The sequence below is a fragment of the Eupeodes corollae genome, chromosome 1 (genome assembly GCF_945859685.1).
Source record: "Eupeodes corollae chromosome 1, idEupCoro1.1, whole genome shotgun sequence".
NCBI lineage: Eukaryota > Metazoa > Arthropoda > Insecta > Diptera > Syrphidae > Eupeodes > Eupeodes corollae.
The window spans coordinates 13,356,732-13,381,477 of record NC_079147.1 but is presented as its reverse complement, the minus strand read 5'-3'; the positions used below and the strand labels follow the sequence as shown (position 1 = coordinate 13,381,477).

The 24,746-nt window shown below is 35.0% G+C and overlaps 2 protein-coding genes across 2 annotated transcripts in view; both read left to right on the top strand.

Annotated features, from left to right (window-relative positions):
• Positions 1-17,365, top strand: part of LOC129943451 (lateral signaling target protein 2 homolog) — a 128,944-nt gene extending 111,579 nt beyond the window's left edge. The window contains exons 2-4 of the mRNA XM_056052919.1: positions 14,049-14,189; positions 14,268-16,099; positions 16,160-17,365. Of these exons, the coding sequence (XP_055908894.1) occupies positions 14,049-14,189; positions 14,268-16,099; positions 16,160-17,108 (2,922 nt within the window). The 3' untranslated portion in view covers positions 17,109-17,365. The remainder of the gene's footprint in view (positions 1-14,048; positions 14,190-14,267; positions 16,100-16,159) is intronic.
• A 2,274-nt stretch (positions 17,366-19,639) lies between these two features.
• On the top strand, positions 19,640-20,444 carry LOC129944035 (piggyBac transposable element-derived protein 4-like). Its single transcript, XM_056053226.1, has 3 exons — positions 19,640-19,881; positions 19,948-20,228; positions 20,293-20,444. The coding sequence occupies exons 1-3, from the start codon at positions 19,640-19,642 to the stop codon at positions 20,442-20,444; spliced, it is 675 nt and encodes a 224-aa protein (XP_055909201.1).
• Positions 20,445-24,746: the final 4,302 nt, after the last annotated feature.

The window sequence follows — 24,746 nt, the reverse complement described above, 5'->3', positions numbered from 1 at the left end:
TGCGCCTTACTAAAGTAGTATAGTCTAGAAGCTCTACTATAGGAACGAAAACGACTAAACAACAAACTTGATGTTTTGTTTGTTTTTTAAACTTGCTGACACTTGTGTTTATAATAATTGATTGATTGAATAAAATGAAATGAATTTTCGCAAAGTGTGAATATGAATATTTGAATTAATTTCGTGATGTTAAATTTCAATTTATTACTATTGTTTTCTAGGTTAGAAAGTTCACATATCAATGAGAGTTATTGGAAAATTTATAATTAGATTTGTTTGCTTTTTATTTTGTATTTTTATTTGAAGTGTGTATTTGTGTTTTTGTATGCGATTAATTACGAAACGAGTAAATATTTTTAGATTGTGATATAAATATTATATGATGATTATTTATGAACTTTCCTTTATGTTTATAAGTTTAGGTATGATAAAATAGAAATATAACTAGAGATAAGATTAGACGACATTTTGTTGCAGGTAAAAAAAAAACTTAATTCTATAAACGGCTCAAAGTTTAATTGCATTTTTGTTATAAATACTTGGATGAAGTTTTCGAGTACTTGAGTGAGTACTTCTTTCTCTGTGATATCATGAAACTTGTAGAGCTTGATGGAATACATTATGATTCGCAATAAAATATTAGAAAATTTATTTAAATAAAATTTTCCGTTGTAAGAAAAAACTTTGTATCTTCATAAACTTTAATCAAGATTTATTGTGACAATCTGATAACGATAGATATATTAGATAAAGCTGAGTTCTATAGTTGGAATGGAAATATTTTGACGAATTTTATTTTATTGATTGACTGAACCTTTTTGTTCGTTACTTCAACATTTTATTTACATTTAGTTGAACTTAAATGTAAACTATTGGTTAATTAAAAACTGCTAAAATTTTAAAGTTTTGAACACTGGTGTTGGATTTAAGAAAAAATGTATCAAACTTTTAAGAGTAATTCTTATCATGGAAAGGGATTCTGTTATCAGAAGTTTGAGATTCCGTCCGCTTTATTTCTGACGTTACTTGCACATATAAATGTTTGAGAGTTGTACGTTACTTACCCTTGGTTTTCTACGAGTTGTACTATCGACTCTAGTCCAAAGAAGTTGGACACTCACATAAATATATACACATCCGAATTTTAGCGGAGGTCTTCATTTCTATGTAAGTCCTTAACGATATCTTAATAGTCCTCTTGTTTTGAAATAGAGAACAAAATAAGACTGAAAGTGAAAGTACACTTTTCCTCAAAGTAAAAGAAATCTTTCTACTTTTCCCCGCTTTTTATAATCCAAACGTTCTTTTTAAATTAAGAGAAACTTTGGCCAATGTTAATTTATTTTTTGAGTTATTTCGAGAAAAGTGAACTTATTGCTCTAGTCGCAAAAAATAATAATTTTAAAGGTATTTAAACCTTTAATAATAAATTTCTAATGCTGAAAGTGATCTAAAAATGAATCTTTATATGTTTTGGAGACGTAAATAAATGTAGAGCTTCCTTTCAAAATTCTTCAAACCATATTCCAGAGTCAATTTTGAACATGTTCGCCAATCTTTTAAAGACTTTTCTCCTGCAAGCGAATCCTCCCTTGTTTTTTCTAACACACAAAAACTAAGTCATCTTACATTAATCAATTTTCTAACGTTTCGTGCTTGATCCTGATGGAATGCCATCATTTATGAAAAAATTGGGTCTTATATTTCCTATCCATTGTTTCTTCTTTCCAACGAGTCTCTGAAATGTTCTAAGTTTTCAGATCTCCGCAAATATTAATACCTAACTCCAGTCCATACAAAACTTTTCAATAAATGTAGTTACTAATTATAGTCTTATGGCGAAATTGTCTACTATTCCTGCATTATATGATTCTCTTATTTATGACATAATTTCTTTTAATTGTTCTTCCGTTTTATGTAAAAAAAAAGTTTACAACAACTAATTTATTACAATTCTTTACTTTATGTGTTTGGATGCATTCGAAAAACCCTCGATTGCATATTTACAGACTTTAGCAAGGCATTTCACAAATTAATTCATGAAATTCTTCTTAGTAAATTAAGTAAAATTGAACTGTCATATTTAATGTTCTCCTACGCTGAACCATTAACTGTTGATGAAACATTAGACGCTGATATATCAATTGAGGAAAGACAAGCTGTGATCGTAAATGCGAAGAATGGAAAAGCTCCAGAGAAGACGGGATTCCATATGAATGAAAATGCTACACCCACATTCTTTAAAAACCTCCAAATTCTGTACAACAAAGTTTTTTTGAAAGCTGAGAACCCCTCTCCTTTAAAAAAGTCTGTAATATTTCCTATTCACAAAAAAGTATCTTTTGACGTTATGGAAAATTACAGAGGAATTTCTTTTATGAATGTAATAGCGAAAATATTCTGTAGCGTTATTGTAGATAGACTTGAGAAGTGGGTCAAACGGAAAAATATTCTATCTGATCTCAAAGATGGCTTCAGAAAAAATTATTCAACCATTGATCAAATATTTACTCTGTCATCCACTATCAAAGGGTTTCATGCCAGGAACAAAAAAGTTTACTCATTTTTTGATGATTTTAAACTCATTTTTTGATGACTTTAAAGCTGCCTTCGACCTGGTTAACAGAAATTCGCTCCTCTATAAGCTCTCACAACTTGGTTGTCTCATCAGTGCATTGTTGTTTTCTCTGTTTATAAACTACTTAGTAGATGATCTTCTCGGTGGAGTAAGAATTGAAAATACTACCATTAATGTGTTGTTATATGCAGATGACCTTGTCATACTCTCTCAATCACCAGAACATATGTAATTAATGATTAATCGCTTATCGTGTTACTGCAAAAGATGGGGACTAACAATTAGTACAGAGAAGTCAAAAATGATGGTGTTTGCACGATATCCAAGACTTATGACGGTCATTTTCTAGAAACAGCTAAAGAGGTAAAATATTTGGGAGTTAAACTTAATCCGGCTTTGAGTTTCAACAAACACCTACAAGTAAAAGCCAATAGCTCTTAAAGCTTACTTAACCAATCATGGAAAAATGTGTTTTCCAACAAAAGAATAATTTTATCAGCAAAATATAAGATATTCAATGCAGTAGTTAAATCAACTCTTTGCTATGCTTCTCAAGTTTGGGAGTCATATGAGTACGAGGAGATTGTGAAATTCCATACAAATTTCATAAAAAAGCTCTTCAATCTACCCCAAAATACCCCTGTTTACCCTATATACTTGGAAAGCGGACTACAAAAACTCTTGACAAATACACTCAAGTCACAGGCTGACTTCATAATAAAGGTATGCTGTCATTATGAGAAATCAAGGCTTTAAAAAAAAAACTACTTTTGTATGAGTTGCCAAATAAAAACTGGTGGTCGCTTGTGGGGAAACCTTACATATTGATGTGAACGCATTATTCAGAAAAACCAAGACTATTCGAGATGCCTTCATCGTTAAGGCTCGGAATTCTGAAAGAAGAATCTTATACAGTCAGTTTAATTGTATGCTTTGCTATGATGAAATATCCGTGATATTCAAAGCAAGGTGTGAGCTCATTTTCTTAAATAGTAACCCTTATAATTAAATCTATCAATTCTGAGCTTTGCAACCTGAAATCCAAAGAAGATTGCTTTCATATCATAAGTATATGCCCAAAATTCAAAGCACAAAGGCAAATTTCCTTTGGAAAACAATTATTAACTATGCAGGAAACTATCCAACATCTAAACGAGTGTGACTGGAAAACCCTAAGTAATTTCTTATAAACAGTTTACAAGTATAGGATGTTACTAATATCAGAATACGTCTGATACTTTAGTTCTTTTTTTTTGTTCATTATTATAACTTACTAAAATAAATAAATTACTTATAGCGTCATGTTCAAGAGTAACCCTTCATGTCAATTTAAAGTCAATTCTGGTGTACCTCATGGGAGTCACCTGGGTCCATTGCTTTTTATTTTATTTATTATTGATTTGTCTTCTGTTTTAATAATTCTGTATACCTTATCAACGCTAATGTTAATACTTCCCGAATTATATACTCCATCAAAGATTGCAAAAAACTTCAAGATGATCTAATCATTTTGAAAAATGGTGCAGTAAAAATCGTTTGATTTTAAGTATTGACGAATGTAAGACACTAAGTTTTACACGCAAACGTAATATAATAAACTGTACATTTGTGTTGAATTCGTCACGTTTAAAAAGAAAACTCAGTTTTCTGACCTTGGTGTCGTACTTGACTCTAAATTAACGTTCACTGATAACTATAATTATACATATTATAAAAAAAGCTAACAAAACTGTCGTTTTGGTGAAAAGACTTTCCCGAGAGTTGCGGGATTGATATGCTTTTAAAAACCTATGTTTTTTTTATGAGGCCAACAACGCTTGTGTTGTGTGAGTGCCATACTGTTCCAATCAAATTGAGAGAATATTGAGAATTTTATTTTCCTTTTTTCCCCTATTCTGATAAGACTTTAATTATAGGCTTCCATTTCTTTCTAGTCATAGGTGGTGTATTGAATAGAACCATTTTAGATCCATCTTTTCTTTGTCGATTGAATATAAGGCTAGCTTAAGAATATTTTCACCCCTTAGAACTATTTTAAGATTAAAGAGAAAGGTATCCTAAAATTTCTAAAAGTCTTTGCGTGAAGATTCTGGTGACCTTGAAATGTCGGAAGTAAAACGCTGAAATTTCAATTTTTCTATTGGATGTTTATCTTATTAAATTGATTAGTAAGTTTCATGCTAATTCTAAAGCTCTAAATTGCTAAATTCCAGAGCTGATTAGCTTTCCATTTCCTTAACTCTCGAAATGGTAGCAGAATTTCAGAAAACAGATTGATCCTTCTTCCGTCAAATTACAAAAAATAAAATTGACAGCTTTATTGAAAAATCTTCTTTAAATTTCTAAACCTGTTTTTTTTTTTGTCTTAAAATGTATATTGTTCTGATCTAATTTCGCAAATGGCAACCCTACAGAAAAATTTAAAATTCTATTTCCTCTAAAAAATTGGTCCTCAGCAAAAAAGCACTGAAATTGGTAACTTTTTCGAAATATTAGTAGTTAAGTTAATGATATTTTGCAAAATTTGATTCGAAAAATATCAATCTTAAAATAATATGGAATCTGATTTAAATTTGCTGAAAATCTAGAATTGAAGGCTACCAATTTAGTATTCTTTTTTTCAATCAAGGAATCAACCTTTGGTGGAGGCATTGTTGATGTTACTGGTTTTTTTTATCGTTAAACTTCTAAAATACACATTTAAAGAATTGCAGAAAAAAAGAATCGCGTGTCCCAAACTATTTATATTCAGAGTAACAAATCGTTTGGAATTTGTTAAACATGTCTAAGGTAAACTTGCAAACCTGGAAGTTGACATTGTCAATAAAATTAATGTTTAACTTTCTGATAAAATCTTAAGTTTAGGTCCTCTACCAAGCTGTGTAAAACAAAATCGCTCTTTACCTTCGAACTAGGGATAAGTTCCTGGTTAGGTTCTCGTTCGACACTTCAGAGCATTTTTGAAACATTTTGTTTTCTTTCGCTTAAAATTCGTTCTTCAACGTTTCAAATGATGAAACAAAATTCCCAGAAGTCGTTTTAAAGTATTAAACCTTGTTTACCTCATCACCATTTTATTTAATGTTCTTTTAGTTGCATTAAAACTCAGCCAACTTGTAGCTACTTTGATCCTCCATTTTAACTCTTCTGCTCTTAATTACACCACCGAGCCACACAGAATCAATACTTCTGATATTATTTCTCTTCGAATTTAATACCCCAAAAAATTAACAGCCCTTTTTCAATATATTTCGTTTGTTCTAATTTGATTCCTAATCCAATGACGCACGAAAACTTCTTGTTGATTAATATTTGGTTATTGCATTTGATTAAAACAATTTCAAAAATTTCAATATTTATTTAATGAAAAAGGTCAAACTTTGACTTATCCGTTGTAAAACAAACGAGTTAATTACTAAAAATTACTTCGTATATCTATTTATCGGTTATTCACATCACTCTTCATGTCTACATTCTACGATGTTGTTTAATATATTAAATGTTATTAAATTGCTACGCTCTAAAAATTAACTTATGCGATGACATCTATTGATAGACTTACAAAACTTTAATCTATTCACATTTTCAATTCTATTACAAAATTAATCAGCGCCTTCAATTAAAAAAAAAGGGAATGTGTAATCTTAAAACAAGAAAAAAAAAGTTTTGACAGAAACATGTTATTAAACAAAAATTATTATTGATTAAAAAATGTTTTGAAGTTTTTTCTTCTATTTTATTTGAAGGTTTTTTGTTTTAGGATTACGCCATTGCACTCGAAATTTATTTTATACCATGATCTAATCTAATTGGCGTTGCGCTTTCTTTTTTAATGTAAACCCAATAGAATAAAAACCATTGTTTAACAGTTTCTCAGTGAATAAATATGACTCATAAGTTGCAATATATATGAGTCATATTTTTTAGCATTAGTTAATTGTTTTTATAAAGTTGTAACCTTATAATTCAAATGTTTGTGTCTGGGATATTGTTTTTAAAGCACCCAAAACCCTAGCAATCTAGATTTTGTACCATGCAAATAGACTTTTTCAAGTACAGAGTTCTCCAATAAGAGGTTTTGCTTTAATATATATGGTGTTCTTTTAAGAACTTTAAATAATAAAATTTGATTTCGCCATATTTCCGCTGCAAAGATACGAGAAACGTAGTACATTCGATAAGTTTATTAAATTATGGGCTTCCAATTTTTTAACAATTAAGCTGTTGACTCAACATAGCCCGACATAAAAGTTATCCAGAGACTTTACGTAGCACATTCGAGGGGCCAATCTTCTCGAACTGATTTATTTTTTTCAAAGTGAATTTCAACAATTTGGAAGCGATCCACCATGAACATACAATTTGACATTTTCATCTGTCAAACTATGAAATATAACCATCGAAAGTTTCAATGCAGCTTTACAAAACGATCTAAATACAAAACGAGTAATAAGGAAAAATCAGTGGATGTTTATTTCACTGCGATAATGCAAACTATCACCCACATTTATCAATTCGCACATTTGCCACTGCCTTCGATAAGGTCTTGAATCGATTGTGGACCATTGACATTTATACTTTCTCTTTCACGTGCCCTAAAGAAAAGAGTAAAATAACGTTAAATTACAACATTTTGCCGACAAATTTGTGACCACCTCCCTAAAAATGAATACGCTCAGAAAACTTTTCTTGCAAAAGAGCATTGGTGCCCTTGATTAAGTAGCAGTCGTCCACATCAATATTCTTCTAATTCCTGCTATTAGAAATCAATTAAATAATTATTTTCAAAAACGTAAGGTCCAGTCGCACCGCAACCAGTGATACATTGAGGATGGAGAGGCTTTTCAACAAGCATTCTAGTATTCTATGAACCTTAAATGCGCCAATTCTGTTTATTACCGTACCTGTACCCCGTTATTGAGGGTACTTTTTCTCAGAAAATGTATCTATTACAGCCTGAAGAGCTGTCAGTAGAGGTATGCCACAAGGCGGTGTCCTTCCTCCTCTCCTTTCACTTGGTAGTGAATTAATAACGGTTTTAAACAAAATAGGGATTCAGAGTGATTGCCTATGCGTACGATGACGTTGCCATAATGGTATCTTGGAGGCATCTTAACACACTACAGGAACTACTACAAACTGCTTTAAACAAGCTCAATACCTGGGCAGATTGATGTGGACTTGGCGTCAATCTCCACAAAATCGATGTTGTACTCTTTACCAAGAAATATAAAATCTCCTTAAAGACTCTACTTATAAAAACGCTTAAATTCAATACAATTCCCGCTTAATTTTAATAAAACTTCCAAAGGTCCATCCCTTCCAGGTCTACCTGACAGAATAAGATATATTTGACAGAAAACACAATACGGATGCATCTAAAACCAATGACGGGGTTGATAGTGGCGCGTACTCTGACGGACTAAATCTATGCCTCTTATTTCTTCTTCCAAATATCTGTAGCGTGTTAAAAGCAGAACTTCAGGCCATCAAAGAAGCCCTCTCTTGGTTCAGAGAAAACGTTACGATATAACTCATCTTTTCAGATAGCCAAGCTTCCAAAAAATCACTTTCATCCCGAAACTGCCGATCATCATCATGGCGGAGCACTTCAAAATTCACCTTATTTTGGTGTGTCGGGTCATAGAGACATTCCAGGAAATAGGATAGTTGATGAACTAACAAAAAATGGAACAAGTTTACGTTTGCCACTTACAAGACACTGCTTAATGGTTAGGCATGCTTTTCGACTTGGAGCTCCTGGAAACGATGAAGAAGAAGAGGAGGCAGTGTCTAACTTTCTATGTTCATGTTTTGCGCTATCACAATGACGAAAACTCTACTTTAGACCCTTTTACTACAATGATCCTAGAGATCTAAGAAATTCAGACATCTTTTGTTTTAAACGATTCATAGGTAGCTCTTACTTGTTCAACGGGTAAAGTAGATCTTAAGATCCATGTAATATCACAACAGGTCAACTATTGGTATAAGTCTTTGTACGAAGTTCTTGACGATCGACCGACTTAACTTCTTGTGTTAACTGGATTTTAAGACTTAAGATTAAAGTCTTTATACTACGTCAATCTTGAAATGTAAAATTTTAAAGAAGGAATAGAAAATCCTGGGAGTCATCGCATCATATGTTGTCCTAACAGCTCAATTTTTCACTTGTCTTACTCTTGACGGCCGGGAAAATGCTTCATTTCAAGCTAAAAGTGCATTAATTTTGCGAACTATGACTACGAAAAAGTTAGTGTGTCACTTAATTTTTATAGAAATAGCGTAGTTTTTAATTTTCAAATGTCAAAAGGTGACATCTTCAAAAGTGACAGTTGCTAAAATAACACGCTTATCAAAATGAAACATTCTGCTGGAAAGCCCTTTATAATGTACTTATATTATTACCTTATCTGCCATAAAATATTTTATACCACGAAGACGTTTTGTGCTACCAAACTTTTATAAAAATTAAGTCTTTTCGCTTATCCCTTGCGGGACATATGAATAAAATTACTACTAAATCTAAACAAATGTGGTCTTCTATGACATTGAAATTTGCAAAAGTCTTAATCCCCATCCAAAGTTATCAACACCAAATAATTTACCACTATCTTATCTTTCTTATCAAATTTAATTTTTGCACAAAGGTTTTAATCAAGTTCATCGCAAATCTAAAAAGAGAAACAAAAAAATGTTTGTTTGTTTTTATTTTCTCTAAGCTATCAATAAAAATGTTAAGCAAATGAATAAACAAACTAAAAAAAAGAAAAAGATACAAACAAAATAAACTTAATTACTTTGACAAAAAAAAAGTATCTGCTCTTTGTATCTATAAAAATGCTTTTTTATGCGTCTTTGTTCAATTTATATCGACCTGTTTACCTGTCTATAAAAATAGTCTACACCAAAAAAGTCATCTAAAACAACTAAAAAGTTAATTCGACGTTGATAAACTCAACAAAGATAAGATTAAAGCACTTTTAATTACTCTCGATTTATTTTTAAATTCAAACAAAAATGAAAAATTTGTAAGTTCTAATTCTTTGTTCAACCGTAAGTTGAAAGTTCAAATCCCTCACAAACGAAGCCTCGAAGTTAAAAAGCGAAATTGTAAACCCGACGTGCGGAGGCTTTGGCATCAGGTATAGACATCAATTTCTTCAACAATAAAAAGAAAAACATAACAGGTTGCCACATAATTTCACTTTCATTGGAATCTTTTTTATTTGGCAGTTTTGTTTTTGTCCGATTTTAAATACAAAACAAAAAACAATCACGTTACTTCAGAGGAACTTCAACAGAGCTAACACTTTGGTAGAAAAATAAAGTCTTTAAGACTTCGGATTAAACATAAAAAAATACCACACGTAGTATTGATGTATTCATTGACACTAAGCACGTAACTTTTTTTTCTTCTTTTTATTATTATTCAATAGAAAGTTTATGAATAATATTGTTTATGCTCAAACACGCTTCTTTACAAACAATTCACAGAATTAGAAGTTATGGTGGGCTTGGTGTTAAAGAAAACAACGGAGACTTCACACCAAGTTTGTTGTGAGGCATAGGTTTTCTTCCTATCTAAGATACTTAATCAGTTCTCTTAGTACTCTTTCACGATTCGTAAGAAGCTATAAAATTAATCGGTGCTATTGAGCTGATAGGAAAGTCAATGTGGCGAAAATTAGCCAATGTCTGTCTTTTTCTACGTCTCACAACCACTTTAACCTTACCTAACTTTTGACGAGATTGGTGTTGATATAAAAAAGCCCAGATCATCGTGTGTTGGTGTGCAAATAACTTTTTGAACCGGAAAATTAGTTGGGTTCAAGTTTGAAAAGTGCTGTTGTGCCACAAGGTTCTGTCCTGTCGCCAATACTCTTTCTCGTTTTTTGTCTGGTGGTATCCTTTTTAAAATGCTCTTCGAATGTGAATCTTCAACGTCCTAAGCACATGCAGAACTGAGCCAGGAAAAAAGTATCTACCACGTAGAAATCAATAAACAAAATTCAAAGGCTCTCATGCTTATGCATCAGCGGAGAACCTGCCCTGAACAGCAGCAATTGAACTCACAATCAACTTCAATTGAGGGTAGAAAACTCTTCGAAATCCGTCATGTTGAGACTTGAAAATTAGTAAACGAGGAAAATCCTCATAAATAAACCTTCTATACATTCCAAGACGTGGTATGATCAAAAACATAACTTCTAGACAAATTTAAAAACGATGTTAAGTAAACTAAACCATCAAATTAAATACCATTAAAACTAAGCTCAGTCACGATGGGATAGTCCACTAGCCTCTTCCAGCCGAAACTTAACACAATAGAAAAATGAACAGAACATAATATGGAAAGGCAGTACAAGAACCAAAGTATTTCCATCATGTCGGATGACCAAGCCAAAAAAATGGCACTTGTATTAAGAAAAATGAACTTCTATATTTGTATCTTAAAAGAAGGATCATGGGATATTTGCATTCCCATTTTCTGAGGTGATGTCAGAAGTTTGTCTTCCCATGTGATCTGGCTATTAAATTTAAAATAAATGTATCTACGTCTTAGCTTTGGGTATAACTAACACATCTGGGTTGTGGCTTCACCAGGTATTTGCCCTTCCCTTCCGAAGCTTGACATCCAAGAACTGGCCAGGGCAGAACATTTACAGAGAAAATGAATCACAGTTTTCCTTTCATGTTGGCCCCTGCAGTTACATCAATGAGTATTGTGAGAATGCCTACCTTTGTTGCAGCTTTCACATATCGGTGAGCTTTCGGTACATATTGAAGTGACTCTGGTTATCTCTGGTCTTCCTGTATATAGTACAGTCCGTTAAATTGTTCCACCCTGCTGCGGTTGGATTCTGTCAGAAAAATTAAGAACATTTTGCCCTTCACAGCTTCAAGAGGAATATTTACCCTTTCCGCAAGTGAGTTGTGAACCGTCGGACCAACTCATCAGCCCGTTCGTTTCCATTAATGCCACCGTGACCTCGAAAACAAATATTGATTGACACAATGGTTGATGTTTAGGATTGATAGTTCATCCCGACATTATTGGACCAGTATAGTGGATGTTGTGGCCGAAGTGATAACCATAATAGCTGCCTGGCTGTCAGTGCAGATAGCGGTGTTTCTATTTTAGTTCGAGTTTAAATTTGAGTTAGCTTCTCTTATTGCTGCACCGGGACAATCAGGCAGCCAAACAAACTCACTTACTTACTTACAGTGCCACTACAGTCCGCGGCGGACCTGGGCCTCAACCAACATGCGTCTCCAGCCAGCTCGGTCCCTAGCTAGCTGTCTCCAGTTTCACACGCCAAGTTGGTTGAAGTCTTCACCCACCTGAGTCGCGGTCTTCCTCTACTTCGCCGACCCTCGGGATTGGATTCGAAGACCTTCCGGGCTGGAGCGTTGATGTCCATTCGCTCTACATGACCCAGCCATCTAAGCCGTTCTACTTTAATTCTGCTATCGTCAATATATTTTCTCCTCCATTATCCATCTATGCGTACGGGACCAAAAATCACCCAAAGAATTTTTCTCTCAAAGCATCCTAAGGCGTTCTCATCTTACTCTGACAGGGTCCAGGCCTCAGCACAATAAATGAGAACTGGGATGATGAGTGTCTTATAGATGGTGATTTTAGATGCTCGAGAGAGGACATTACTTCCTAATTGCCTTCTAAGTCCAAAGAAGCAGCGATTTGCAAGAGTTATTCTTCGTTTGATTTCAGCGCTGATGTCATTGACTGTGTTTATAGTGGTGCCTAGGTAGACAAAGTCCTTAACTACCTCGAGGTTATAATTGTCCATGGTGACGTTTTGTCCAAGACGTCGTTGTTCGATGTCCTTTTTTGATGACAGCATATACATGGTCTTGCCCACATTGACCACTAAACCCATCTTCTTCGCTTCCGTCGCAATGCTCAAAAACGCCCCACTGACATCACGCTTTGCTCTTCCAATTATGTGAATATCGTCTGCGTATCCGAGTAGTTCGATGGACCTTTGGAAGATTGTGCCTCTAGTGTTGACGGTTGAGTTTGCACAATTCTTTCCAGAACGATGTTGAAGAAGTCGCATGACAGTGCATCGCCTTGTCTAAAACTTTAAAATCGATAAAGAGATGGTGGGTTCGATTTGAAGCTTCTGGGTTTTTTTTCCAAGATCTGCCGTAGTGTGAAAACTTGGTCGATTTGGCTTCAGACGTTCACACAATACGGCAGAGGAGATCTTATATGCAATGTTAAGGAGATTGATGCCTCTGTAGTTGGCGCAATTTAGAGAGTCTCCTTTCGTATGTATCGGGCACACTATGCTGAGATTCCACTCATCGGGCATGCTTTCTTCCGCCATATTTTGCGGATAAGTTGGTGCAAGCACCCTACCAAGTTATCGCCTGCTGCTTTAAATAGTTCGGCAGCGTGGCGTCAACTCCAGCAGCAGCCGAACAAACTAAGAGACATTTAAGGACTCGTCGAAGATTCCCAACCCAACCTAACGCTCCATCTTTGACCCGGTAGTAAAGATAGTGGCATCGAATTCTTTTGTAACCATGCAATCCTCACAGAGGTTCAAGACAGAGAAGCAGTATTCGGTGCAAGTCGTGTACAAAAATCTCTGAAATCAGTTCATTAGTGTTACCATGCCCATAAGGTCTAGAAAACCAGCAGTTTGTTTCTTTAAGCAATAGGGCAATACTAAATATTAAATGTGTAGGTCTACTGGTAGGAGGTGTAGAATAGCATCTGTTGGGCAGGATCGACACTATAGCTTTTTTTTTTAACCTTCTTTAGTTTGTCGATGTTTTATTTCTTGTAAAGCCCAGGCCACCAGACAATCCATCCATATGACAAAATGGGTCGTACAACGATAGTTTACGTCCACAAAATCATCTTCTATTAAAGGCTCCACTTTTTATCAAAAGTTTCTCTACAGGCATAAAAGGCAATGCAAGGCTTCTTAAACCGTTCTTCAATGCGACTCCTCTAAAGTTTCTTGGACAGTATTAAAAGACGAGCGTTCAAAATGATTGGTGACAATAATATCGTTGATTCATTTACGTCAACACCGTCTTAATGTCTCTTGTGCCTTGGATTATGATTTGGTTAAATCTTCTGGTCGATTCTTCTCCTCAAGCGATTTAACCGTGATAATCGTGCCTCAAGGAATGCTCATTTGTACACCTTCGAGTCCAACGTTGTCGGTCGTAGTGCTAAATACAGTGATTGGTCGTACTATGAAAATAATTTACCAAACTCTTTATTGCTAAACTCAGGAACTCAAATCCAATATGCACCGACACCTTTTAAATCTTCTCTTCCATTCCAAATGTCTCCACTGTGTGTTTGGCACGAAAAAGTGCCTATCTTCATTTTACCCTAAATCACAAAAATGTACTCCTTTAAATTCTTAAAATAACACATTTTTCCCTAAAATTAATCTTTTATTTTTCTTTATCTTTACAGGCAGATGATAAATCACTTTTAGCACGATTTTACCATGCGGATAGATCTCTCACAGCTATATCCAGCGAATTGGATAGTTTTGATGGGCGAGCAGAACCAGATCGATGTTCCCGTCTTGTCAGCCGCTTACGCCAGGGACAGGTTAGCCTTTTAAACATGAATCGATATTACTTAAAATTTATTTTCTGTCTTTGTTTTTTCTGTCGTTGTTATTTTTAGGACAAAGTTCTATCGATAACAAATCAAATAATGGAAGAAGTCCTTGGAGACGATCGGGCTTTAAGAGAATTTCGTGTCAAATTTCCCGAAGAAGTCCTACAAGAGAATCTTGCCGGTCAGTTATGGTTTGGCGCCGAATGCCTAGCAGCTGGTTCATCAATTATGAACCGAGAACAAGAGAGTAAAGACATGCGACCCCTCGCCCAGGCTGTCACCAAAAGTCTGGGAAACGTAAGGAATTTGCTTCGAGATCAGTGCCTTCGAAATAATGTCCCCAATAGCCAAACTTTGCATTTAGACTTCAACGACTCTAACACAGAGCAGCTTTATGAGAGCCTTAAGATCTTCGATCGGCTCTTTGCCGAATTCGAGATGCGCTATGTCAGTGCAATGGTGCAAGTCAAGACGAAGCACGAATATGAAATGCTACAATCCATTTGTGTGTTATTTTCGGAGACACTACAGCGAGCATTGACTGTGGGTCTTATCGAACAGGAGAAAGTGGATGCTTTTGATCCGGGACTGATGTTTTCCATTCCACGATTGGCCATAGTGACGGGTCTTGTGATATACAATCGGGGACCGTTGAATATGGACATGCCAGCGGATCAGTTGTCCGAGATGTTTCGACCGTATCGTTCGTTTTTGATAAAAATTCGAGATCTCTTGAGGAAATTGAATAAGAACGAGTTGCATCAGTTGGAGAAGCTACTGTGCACGAATGAAGATATTCACCTGAAGCAACCGAACGTAGTCAACGGTTCTGAGGGCGATAGTGAGACTGCAAATTTAATAAACAACAATAATGACTGTGATGATGCCGCAACAAGTTCCTCTTCGTCATCTTCGGCGAAGGTGAATGCAAATGCGAATGCTAAGAATGATAAAGATGAACAAGAAGAGGAATCAAACCAAAAGGAAGATAATGCGGAAACAACAACTCCATTGGGCGAAAATACCGCAAAGGTATTCCGTGATAGTGTGTTTGCGATGTCCTCGTCGTCGGAAGCATCTACCCCATCAGTCTCACCGTCCCCGTCACCTCTGCCATCGTTTTCATCGACGACATCCTCCACCGAGTGGACAGATGATGAGAACGTTGCCCTGCCCAAGGAGGGTGATGACATAGTATCCGCCGATTGTGCCACCGGTTACCTCATACCAAACACCAATCTGGGCAACCTGCTGCAGCCAAATGAAGTCCCACTCACAGACAACTTCATTGCCAGTGAAGATGATGAGTTCGGTAGCTGTAATGGAGGTGAAGATGCTGATCTGCCGGAAGCAGATCAGGAGTTCAATATAAACACGCCTAGCTGCAGTCGAGTATCAGCAGCACCACCAATTGTTGGCGGCGGCGTCGTCGACTCCTCAGAAGAAAGTGAACAGTTGACAATAAAAGGCTGCGAAGGTAAGTCCCTGGACAGCAGAGGTAGTCAGTATACAAAGTTGGAGAAGAGCTCTGCAAGCAGCAGCAACAATGGTGAGAGCAGTGGGAAGCGTTCCCATCGCCACCACCATCATCATCACCACCATCACAGTCACCGGCATCACCATCATCACCACCATCGGCATCATAACAACAGCAATAGCCACATTATTGGGACCAGCAGTAGTGCAAGCAGCAGTGCGAGTAGTCCAAGCAGCAAGAGCAACAGCAGCAGTAGCAGCAGTACCAGTGAAGGCAGTCGTAATCATTCCAAGAAACGTTCCAAAAACCATACCACACAAAAGCCTGACACCTCAAGTGGGGACACAGCTTCTTCTTTGTCTGATGGTGATCAGCACGAAGTCAATTTGGCCCTTCGAGCTGCGGGAAGAATGAAGTTCATGTAAGAATATATGATTTGTATTTTATCATTTACTAATTTTTCTATTTTCTTTTCTTGTAGAAGCACAGAGTACCTCTTGCACCGACTATTCGTAAGCATAGCGAGTGTTGCAGATCAACTCCAAACGAACTTCGCTGCCGATCTTCGACAAATCTTGCGCAGCGTGTTCCTCATGAACATGAGCTCGTCGCAGGATGAAATCGAAATTCCCGAAAAGAATACGAAAGACCCAACATCTGAGCTGTTCGAATTCAGGGCTTCGGAGAACGATGTTATTCAACAGCAGAGTGCTGGCTCAAATCAAAGCATTTATTCGGCCGAAGAAGTAAATCCCGAATTGGATAATGTGTTCAATAACAACAATAACAATAATAACAACAACAACGGAACAGATCGTCCACCAATCATACAGCGTGGCCACACCATTGATCTGGTTCCCTCAGAAAATCCACCGCCACTTCCAGTTCGAAATAACATCGGACGCAGTCGAAGTCTTGGCGAAGAATCGGTCCAAATCCAAGTGTCACCGTCACCGAACACGAGTGACCGACGAAATGGTAGCTTATCGACCTACTTGCGCGAGCGTCGACTCTCCTCGGGCAGTCACAGTGCAGCAAATTCATCCTCTTCCACAGCAAGCAACTCGCCGATAAGCGAACGTTCCGCAGCTCATTACACTGCCGTTGCCAATAATAATCTAAACAACAACACAAACCACAGTAGTAATAGTATCATACACAATAACAATAGCATGGACGTGCCTGCGACGCAGGCGATATCGCCGCAAATACGACTATCGCCACCCGTCTGGGTTCCCGATGACAAGGCGCCTCGTTGCATGTCCTGTACGACCCCATTCACAGCATTCCGCCGCAGACACCACTGCCGCAACTGTGGAGGAGTCTTCTGTGGAGTTTGCTCGTCGGCGTCAACGCCCCTGCCCAAATTCGGTCTGACCAAAGCTGTTCGCGTGTGTCGCGACTGCTTTGTCCATCAGCTCACGGGCTAGGCTTAACACCAGCCTCAACTCAACACAACCAAAACACTTGGAAAGAACAGCCACACAACTGATAGCAGCGCCTGTCCCCGGGAAGTTGCCGAAAGTTTTAGAATTTTCTTAGTTTCTCTTTTTAATTTGTATAAATTTATTATGAATTTTATTTAAAAAACAAAATTTTTACATACATTTTTGTGTAAGAAAATTTAATCAAAAACAAAAAACAAAAACTCGCGGTATCATTATTTTACCCATTTATGTATAAACAAGGAGACAAGGACATTTTTACATAAATCCACTAAATATATTATATATTATAGACAACTACATTAAATTCAATTTGTAGGCAATGTATATATTGAAATATTATTTTTATTTTCATTTAAAAGCAAAAAAACATATAAACATTTAAAAAAATATAAATAAAAATTAATTAAATAAAAAAAGTATATAAATAAACTATAAATTGCTTTGACGCGTCGTATTCATGCATTTTGTGCAAAATTAAAGCAAACAAATTAAAAATTGAATTAAACATTGTTTTTTTTTGTCCCTTTATTTAATGGAAAATTAGTTGAATCGTTAAGAACTTTAAAAGAAAAAAGAAAAACATAAATGTTTAAAAAAAAAATAAGTGAAAAGAAAATTTTAGTTTTCTTTCTTTAAACAAAAATTTAAACAAAATATGTAATAATTTTACTCTTTAGTCAAATTTATAAACCTAAATAAGTTTAAGGGAGAGTATGTTTGTGTTTATTTTTATTTTTAGTTTTATTTTATTGTTTTTCTCTTACGGTTAAATATGTTTTCTTTTTTGTTTATTTCAATAAGATCTTTTGTTTTACTATTTTATTTTGTTTTTAGTTTATGTGAAGAAAATTGTATGTATTGTTTAATTGCAATTAATTTTGTGTAACATTGTATGCATGTACCTACTCGTATGTATTCAATATAAATTCTTATTAAAAAACAATCGCCTGTAATTATTTTGAGAGTGGGAAGAGGGTTGAAGTTGGAATTGATAAGTGTTGCGTTGAACACTAGTCACGATTAGTCTAATTGTGAGTTTCCCCTCGAAATTCATTCCACGTGAATGAAATCTCCTTTTACTTTTTTTTTTATAGAAACGACGTTAACCCACTCATTGCCCAGTCCACTTTTCAAATCACTTTAAACATATGTTTTACTCTTTTTTTGCCAATTGAATACTCATATAACGCAATTTGTAATGTTTAGGTACTCCCAAAGAGACTTTTGAATAGTCTGAGTTGATATTGGTGACAAAATAAGACTGGAAGCAAAACATGTCGAAATCGCGTTCTTGGGCATTTAGTGCCAATATTTATTTTTTTTTTACCTAAAGATACAAGAATCAGATTTAGTTTTAGCCAAGTTGAGGATATAGTAATTCGGAGAGTAGGGAAATAGTGTTCGATAGAAAAGCTGCAAAAAGTTTGAAACTTCGAGTATGGGCAGGTTTTTTTCACTTACGTGTTACAAGACGTCGACTGTTCTTATTTTTTCGCCGCTACTATGAGTTTGAATGCAAATATTTCTTATAGTCAGAGTCCTCTAACCCACACTTCATTGTAAAAAAAAAAATACAAGTACTAAGGAGGTTTTAGCAAAGTTGGAAATATAATGACTCTGAAGGATGATCATTTTCTTTCAGGAAGAGCATTAGAAAGTTTTGAAAACAATTGAACAAGGAAAATTATAATTACAAAGCTTTCGTGTTGTAGGATATCGACTCTTTTCGTTCTGTAATACTGTAATTATTTTGTTTTACATTTAACACCGGTAAATATTAGTTTGTTCAAACAAGTGATTTCAGTGCGATATCATTGCTTTAGTGTGAATATCAAGTGAATTTAAACATTTTTTTTTGTTTATCAACTAAAGTAAGTAAATCTTTTATTGTAATTTATGTCTATAATTTACAAATTCCTGTTCTAATAGAGAAGTATGGATGCTATTATGGATCGCGTTCTGTATCTCCTAAATGCGTCTTCCAACCGGGATTTGACTGCAGCGGAGCAAGAATTCTTTGACGAGGATTACTCTCGGTTCTTAGAGGCAGAAGAGGAGGGAATTCACCACAATGAATCAGAAGATGACAGTGACAATGATGGAGATTTTTCCGATGCTGATGATCCAAATTATGAGCCAAATACAGCTTTGTTGGATACTCGCGTCACGCAAGCTGGTTTGGACATGGAAGAAGAAATGGAGACTAAAAGACAGCAGCAACAAGGCAACCGACATGACCACGAAGACGATGACCTGTTGCACCTAACAGAGAGATGCAGTATGTTGCAAGGAATGTCAAATTCAATGATATTTGGTGGTCAATGCCAGACGAAAGCGAAAGGCAAAAAACAATAAGGAATAAAATGAACGATTGAGACATGTTCCAAAATGTTCGTATTTGTTTTCGAGAAAGGCTGAGGTTTTCAAGTCTTTAGTTACACTAAATATTATATAATATCAGAAAAGCAAAGAAGACATATGAAGAGAATCGGTTGTCCAGCAACCCAAACCAAATGCGCAGATGGTATGACACATCTGAAGAAGAGATGTATGCTTACATGGCAATATTGTTATACGCTGGTGCTGAAAAAGCCTACGGGGTGGAAGCGAAGGATCTTTTCGATCAAACCAATATGCCATTCTACCGCGCAGTGATGTCTTTAGAAAGATTCGAACAAATACGACGTTTTATTCGTTTTGATGACGGAAGAACTAGAGTGTTTCGTCTACAAACTGATAAAATGGCTGCGTTTAGGTATATAAGATACATATTTTATGAATGACAGGTGCATTTACAAATAATTGTTTTTATCATTACTAGGTATATTTGGAATTTGTTTCAGGAGAACCTAGTTGAGTTCTACGAACCATCAAAAGAGCTTACAGTTGATGAACAATTGGTCGGCTCAAGAGGAAGATACCCTTTCAAAATGTTTATGCCAAACAAGCCTGGAAAATATGGAATACAAATTTTCTGGATAGTCGACGCTGTAAACAGCTATCCTCTTCAGGGTGAAATTTATGTTGGCCAGCAACCATCTGATAATCGTGCCGATGGTATAACTCATCGGCATGTAATGCGATTAGCTAAAAGATATTTAGGTAAAGTTTTCATAAAATTTTTATTGGAAAAAAGGCTATAAAAAGCTATCTTGAATCTATTTAGGCAAAGGTTATAACATAACAATAGATAACTATTTTACATCAGTACCATTACTCTTGGAACTGATGAGCAAAAACACAACAACAATTGGTACTATAAAGTCCAATAAGAAGCAATTGCCAAAGCAGTTTACACCTTCGGATAAAATTTTCTAGCAATCGAGGGACAAATTTTCGACAAAATTTTGTTATTCAAGGTGTATGCAGTTATGTAAATACGCAAGTAATACAAAAAAAATGTGTTCATGCTCTCAACGGGCTAATCATGAGGACAAAATTGATGAGGTCACTAAAAAACCGGCTGTCATTATGGACTATAACTCAACTAAAGGTGGAGTTGACACTTTCGACCGCATGCGACAGTTTACACTTGCAAGAGGAAGAGTAATCGGTAGCCAGTTACTTTATTTTACAACCTTTTGGATTGTGCAGGAGTTGCATCTTACAGGATGTTTGATGTCTGCCAGCCCAATTGGTATACTATCAAGAAGAGATCGGAAAAGATAAAAAAGTTTTTGAAGGAGTTGGCTTTAGAGCTTGCTGATAGCCATATAAGAAATCGTATAGCTGAGCCAACTCTTCAAACAAATGTAAAAACAGCTATGAAACTAATAGGTTACGAAATCGAATCCGTAAAAACCGTACCGCCAATACCAATAAATAATATAAGGCAACGCTGTGATTCCTGCAAAAAAATAAAAAAAAAGACAACAAAGCTACGGCTGTCTGCGATCTCTGCTATGATGCAGCTTGCAGTAAACATTATGTAAGGGTGTGCGAGAAATGTTTTATTGCCAAAACTACACCGGATGCTGGGGAAACCCAAGAAGATGATAATTTTGATGAAGATTCACTTCCGTCAACTTCAGCAGGTCCACCAGCTAAGCGCCAAAAAAAGAAATACCACGTAATTTCAAGAATTTTGTTTTTATATATCTTCCTAATAAAAAAAATATATTCAGTTTTTAAAAGTTTTTTTTTTAATAAATAGTATAATATAATAAATAATATACAAACAAAAATTAATTTTTGTAAAAAAAATCTATGTTTATTTGACACTTTCTAAGGAATTCATAGGAAAATCCTTCAAGGGCACTCCGTGCCCAAGTACGCTTAAACTTGAAATTTTTAAGTACACGTGTCTAGGGTTAAAATTTAAGTTTATTATTGAAGTAATTTTATCAATTTTTGCTTAATTTTTAAATCAATCATCTCTAACTAAAGACATGCTTTCCTGAAAACGAAAGGCAATCCTGACATTGCAGCAAGCTTAACCACGGATGGAATTCTAAAATATTGTACTTTTAAGGACAATGCAATGTATAACTTTTGAAATTTATTTATAAATAGATGTAGTAATAGCGAAAATATTCTGTGGCGTTCTTGTAGAGAGACTTAAAAAGTGGGTCGAACGGAAAAAAATATTCTCACTGATCTTCAAGCTGGCTTCAGAAAAAATTATTCAACCATTGATCAGATATTTACTCTGTCATCCATTGTCAAAGTGTTTCATGCCAGGAACAACAAATTTTACTCATTTTTTGATGACTTTAAAGCTGCCTTCGACCTGGTTAACAGAAATTCGGTTTTCTATAAGCTCTCACAACTTAGCATATCTTCCAACTTCATTAGAGTGATAAAAGAAATGTACACCAGCACAAATGCAGCAGTTTGGGATGTCTTTTCACGGATACTGCCTCTTGCGAGGAATTGACAAATTCTTCAAGAGTAACTCTTGTCATGAAAAACTGCTTTCTCAAATTAGCCGTTCGGAATCGGCATATAAACTGTAGGTCTCCTCCATTCCTGACACTATTACTAGCACACAGGAATGGTTGAGAGTTGTTAGTCACTAGGCCCTGTATAGTGTTTGCACGATATCCAAGAGTTCGCAATGAAAGGCAATGGACTTATGTCGGTCATTTTCTAGAAACAGCTGAAGAGGTCAAATATTTGGGAGTTAAACTAAATGTGGCTTTAAATTTCAGCAAACACCTAACCGAAAAAGCCAATGCTCTCAAAAATTACTTAACCTATCATAGACAAATGAGTTTTCCAACAAAAGAATAATTTTATCTGCAAAATATAAGATATTCAATGCAGAAGTTAAATCAACTTTTTGCTATGCTTCTCAAGTTTGGGAGTCATTTGAGTACGAGGAGATTGAGAAATTCCATAGGAATTTCATAAAAAAGCTCTTCCCCAAAATACGCCTTGTTACGCTATATACTTGAAAAGTGGACTAGCAATACTCTTGACAAATACACTCAAGTCACAGACTGACTTCATAATAAAGGTATGCTGACATTATGAGGAATCAAGGCTTTAAAAACTACTTTTGTATGTGTTGCGGAATAAGGGCTGGCGGTATGAAAGATGGCAATCTATTGGCAACGCTTGTGAAGAAACCTTACATATTGATGTGAACAACCAACGTAGTTTGAAAGACCAACTGTGACTGGAAAACCCTAAGTAATTTCTTAAAAACATTTTACAAGTTATGAATATTACTAATATCACAATACGTTTGATACTTTAGTTCTTTTTTTTTTGTTCATTATTGAGAATTCAATAAAATTTTAAAATAAACATTTATAAACTTGCCAACCAGGCTGACGGCTTAGCCATAGCTCTTAAATTCATAATTTGTATTCCATTTTGTATTTTGAAATGTAAATAAATGAATAATTTACTTACTTTACTTAGATGTTGAATAAAGATAAAGATGTATACCTGTGGGCAAAATAATAGCAGTGAGAAGTGGACAATGAAAAATTTTAACAAAAAATACCCTATGGTTATTAACCGTTATAAATATATATATTTACGCCTTATTATTTTGAATGTGGTTTAATAAAAGAAAAATTTAGATTTAATCACATATGTAAATAAAAATAAAAAATTTGAAAACTTCAAAGTAAAGTTTTGGTCTGGTCAAAAAAATTGCAATATTCATAAAAATTATGAAAGCACAAAATGATGATACAAATTACAAAAAATGTTAATATTTGATTATACGAGTAGAACCCGCATTATTTAAACACGGCTTCCAATTGTCGCTTTATAGAATCCACCAAAGCCTGACATCTCTTCAATGGGGTACTTTTCCATGCATAATGCTAGAGCAACCCTGTTTTATGGTTTTGCGTTTGGTTACACGGTTAGGAAAAAACCGTCATTTCAAGCTATTTTAATGTACAGTAAGTAAGTAAGTAAGTAAGTAACAAATTCATTTATTTATATTCTTATATATACAGATTTACAAGTTAATGAATTGATAAGCTATGGCTTAGCCGTCAGCCTGGTTAGCAAATTTTATAAATAAATTACATGTTTTGTTAATTCACATTTTTCAATCTTAAATTGGTATAAAAATCAAACATATTCCGTCATTAGTAAGAATCTATACTTAAATATGGCTTTTAAAAAGTTGCTTAAGGTCTTCCAATCACATTCGTTCAAAATTTGGAGTGTTTCTTGCATGGTTAATGTATTTTTACCAAAAAACACTAGCCTCTGTTGGTAAAATATTGGACATACACTTATGAAGTGATAACAATCCTCCTTTGATTTTAAATTGCATAACGTACAAAATTGATTGAAGCTGCCGTTATAGGGTCTAGCATTTAAACTTATAAGTTCACATCTTGCTTTAAAAATTAAAGAAATGTCCTTGTAGCTAAGTACATCATGGAAGTAGTTTCGTTGGTTTAGGTTATAGTTGAGCTGAGAGTATAGTACTCTACTATCTGATTCGCGAGCTTTATTAATAAAGGATTCTCGAACTATGTCTTCATTCCTCTGTATAATCCTGTAAAGTTGGTCCTTTAAGTTGTTTAAATTGTTGAGATCTATATACAGTATCTCTCCACAAGTATTACCGATATCTTGCCATTTTTTCATCCACCAATCTTTATTCCTCAGTTCGTACAAAAGCATTTTTTTCGATAGTCTATTCTCCTGGTATGTTAAAGTTTTAATAATATAATCAGCCTGTGCCTTGAGTGTGCTCGTGAGAAGTTTCGGTAATCCGGTTTCTAAATACATTGCATAAATCGGTGTATTTTGCGGTAAGTTGAAGAGTTTTCTCAAAAAATTCCTTTGAAATTTTTCTATCACTTCGTACTCATCTGCACCCCAGACCTGAGAAGCGTAGCAGAGAGTTGATTTCACAACGGCATCAAATATTTTATATTTGGCTGAAAGGATTATTCTGTCGTTTGAAAAAACATTTTTCCATGATAAATTCAACAAGCTTTGAGAGGTGCTGGCTTTTTCCATAAGGTGTTTGTCGAAATTTAGAGTTGAATTTAGCTTTACACCTAAATATTTAATTTCTTTGGATATTTCTAAAAGATTTCCATTGAAGTACCATCTATTTCCGCTAAGGTTTCGTGAGAATCGTGAGAAGATCATTATTTTTGACTTGTCTGTATTAATAGATAAACCCCACCTATC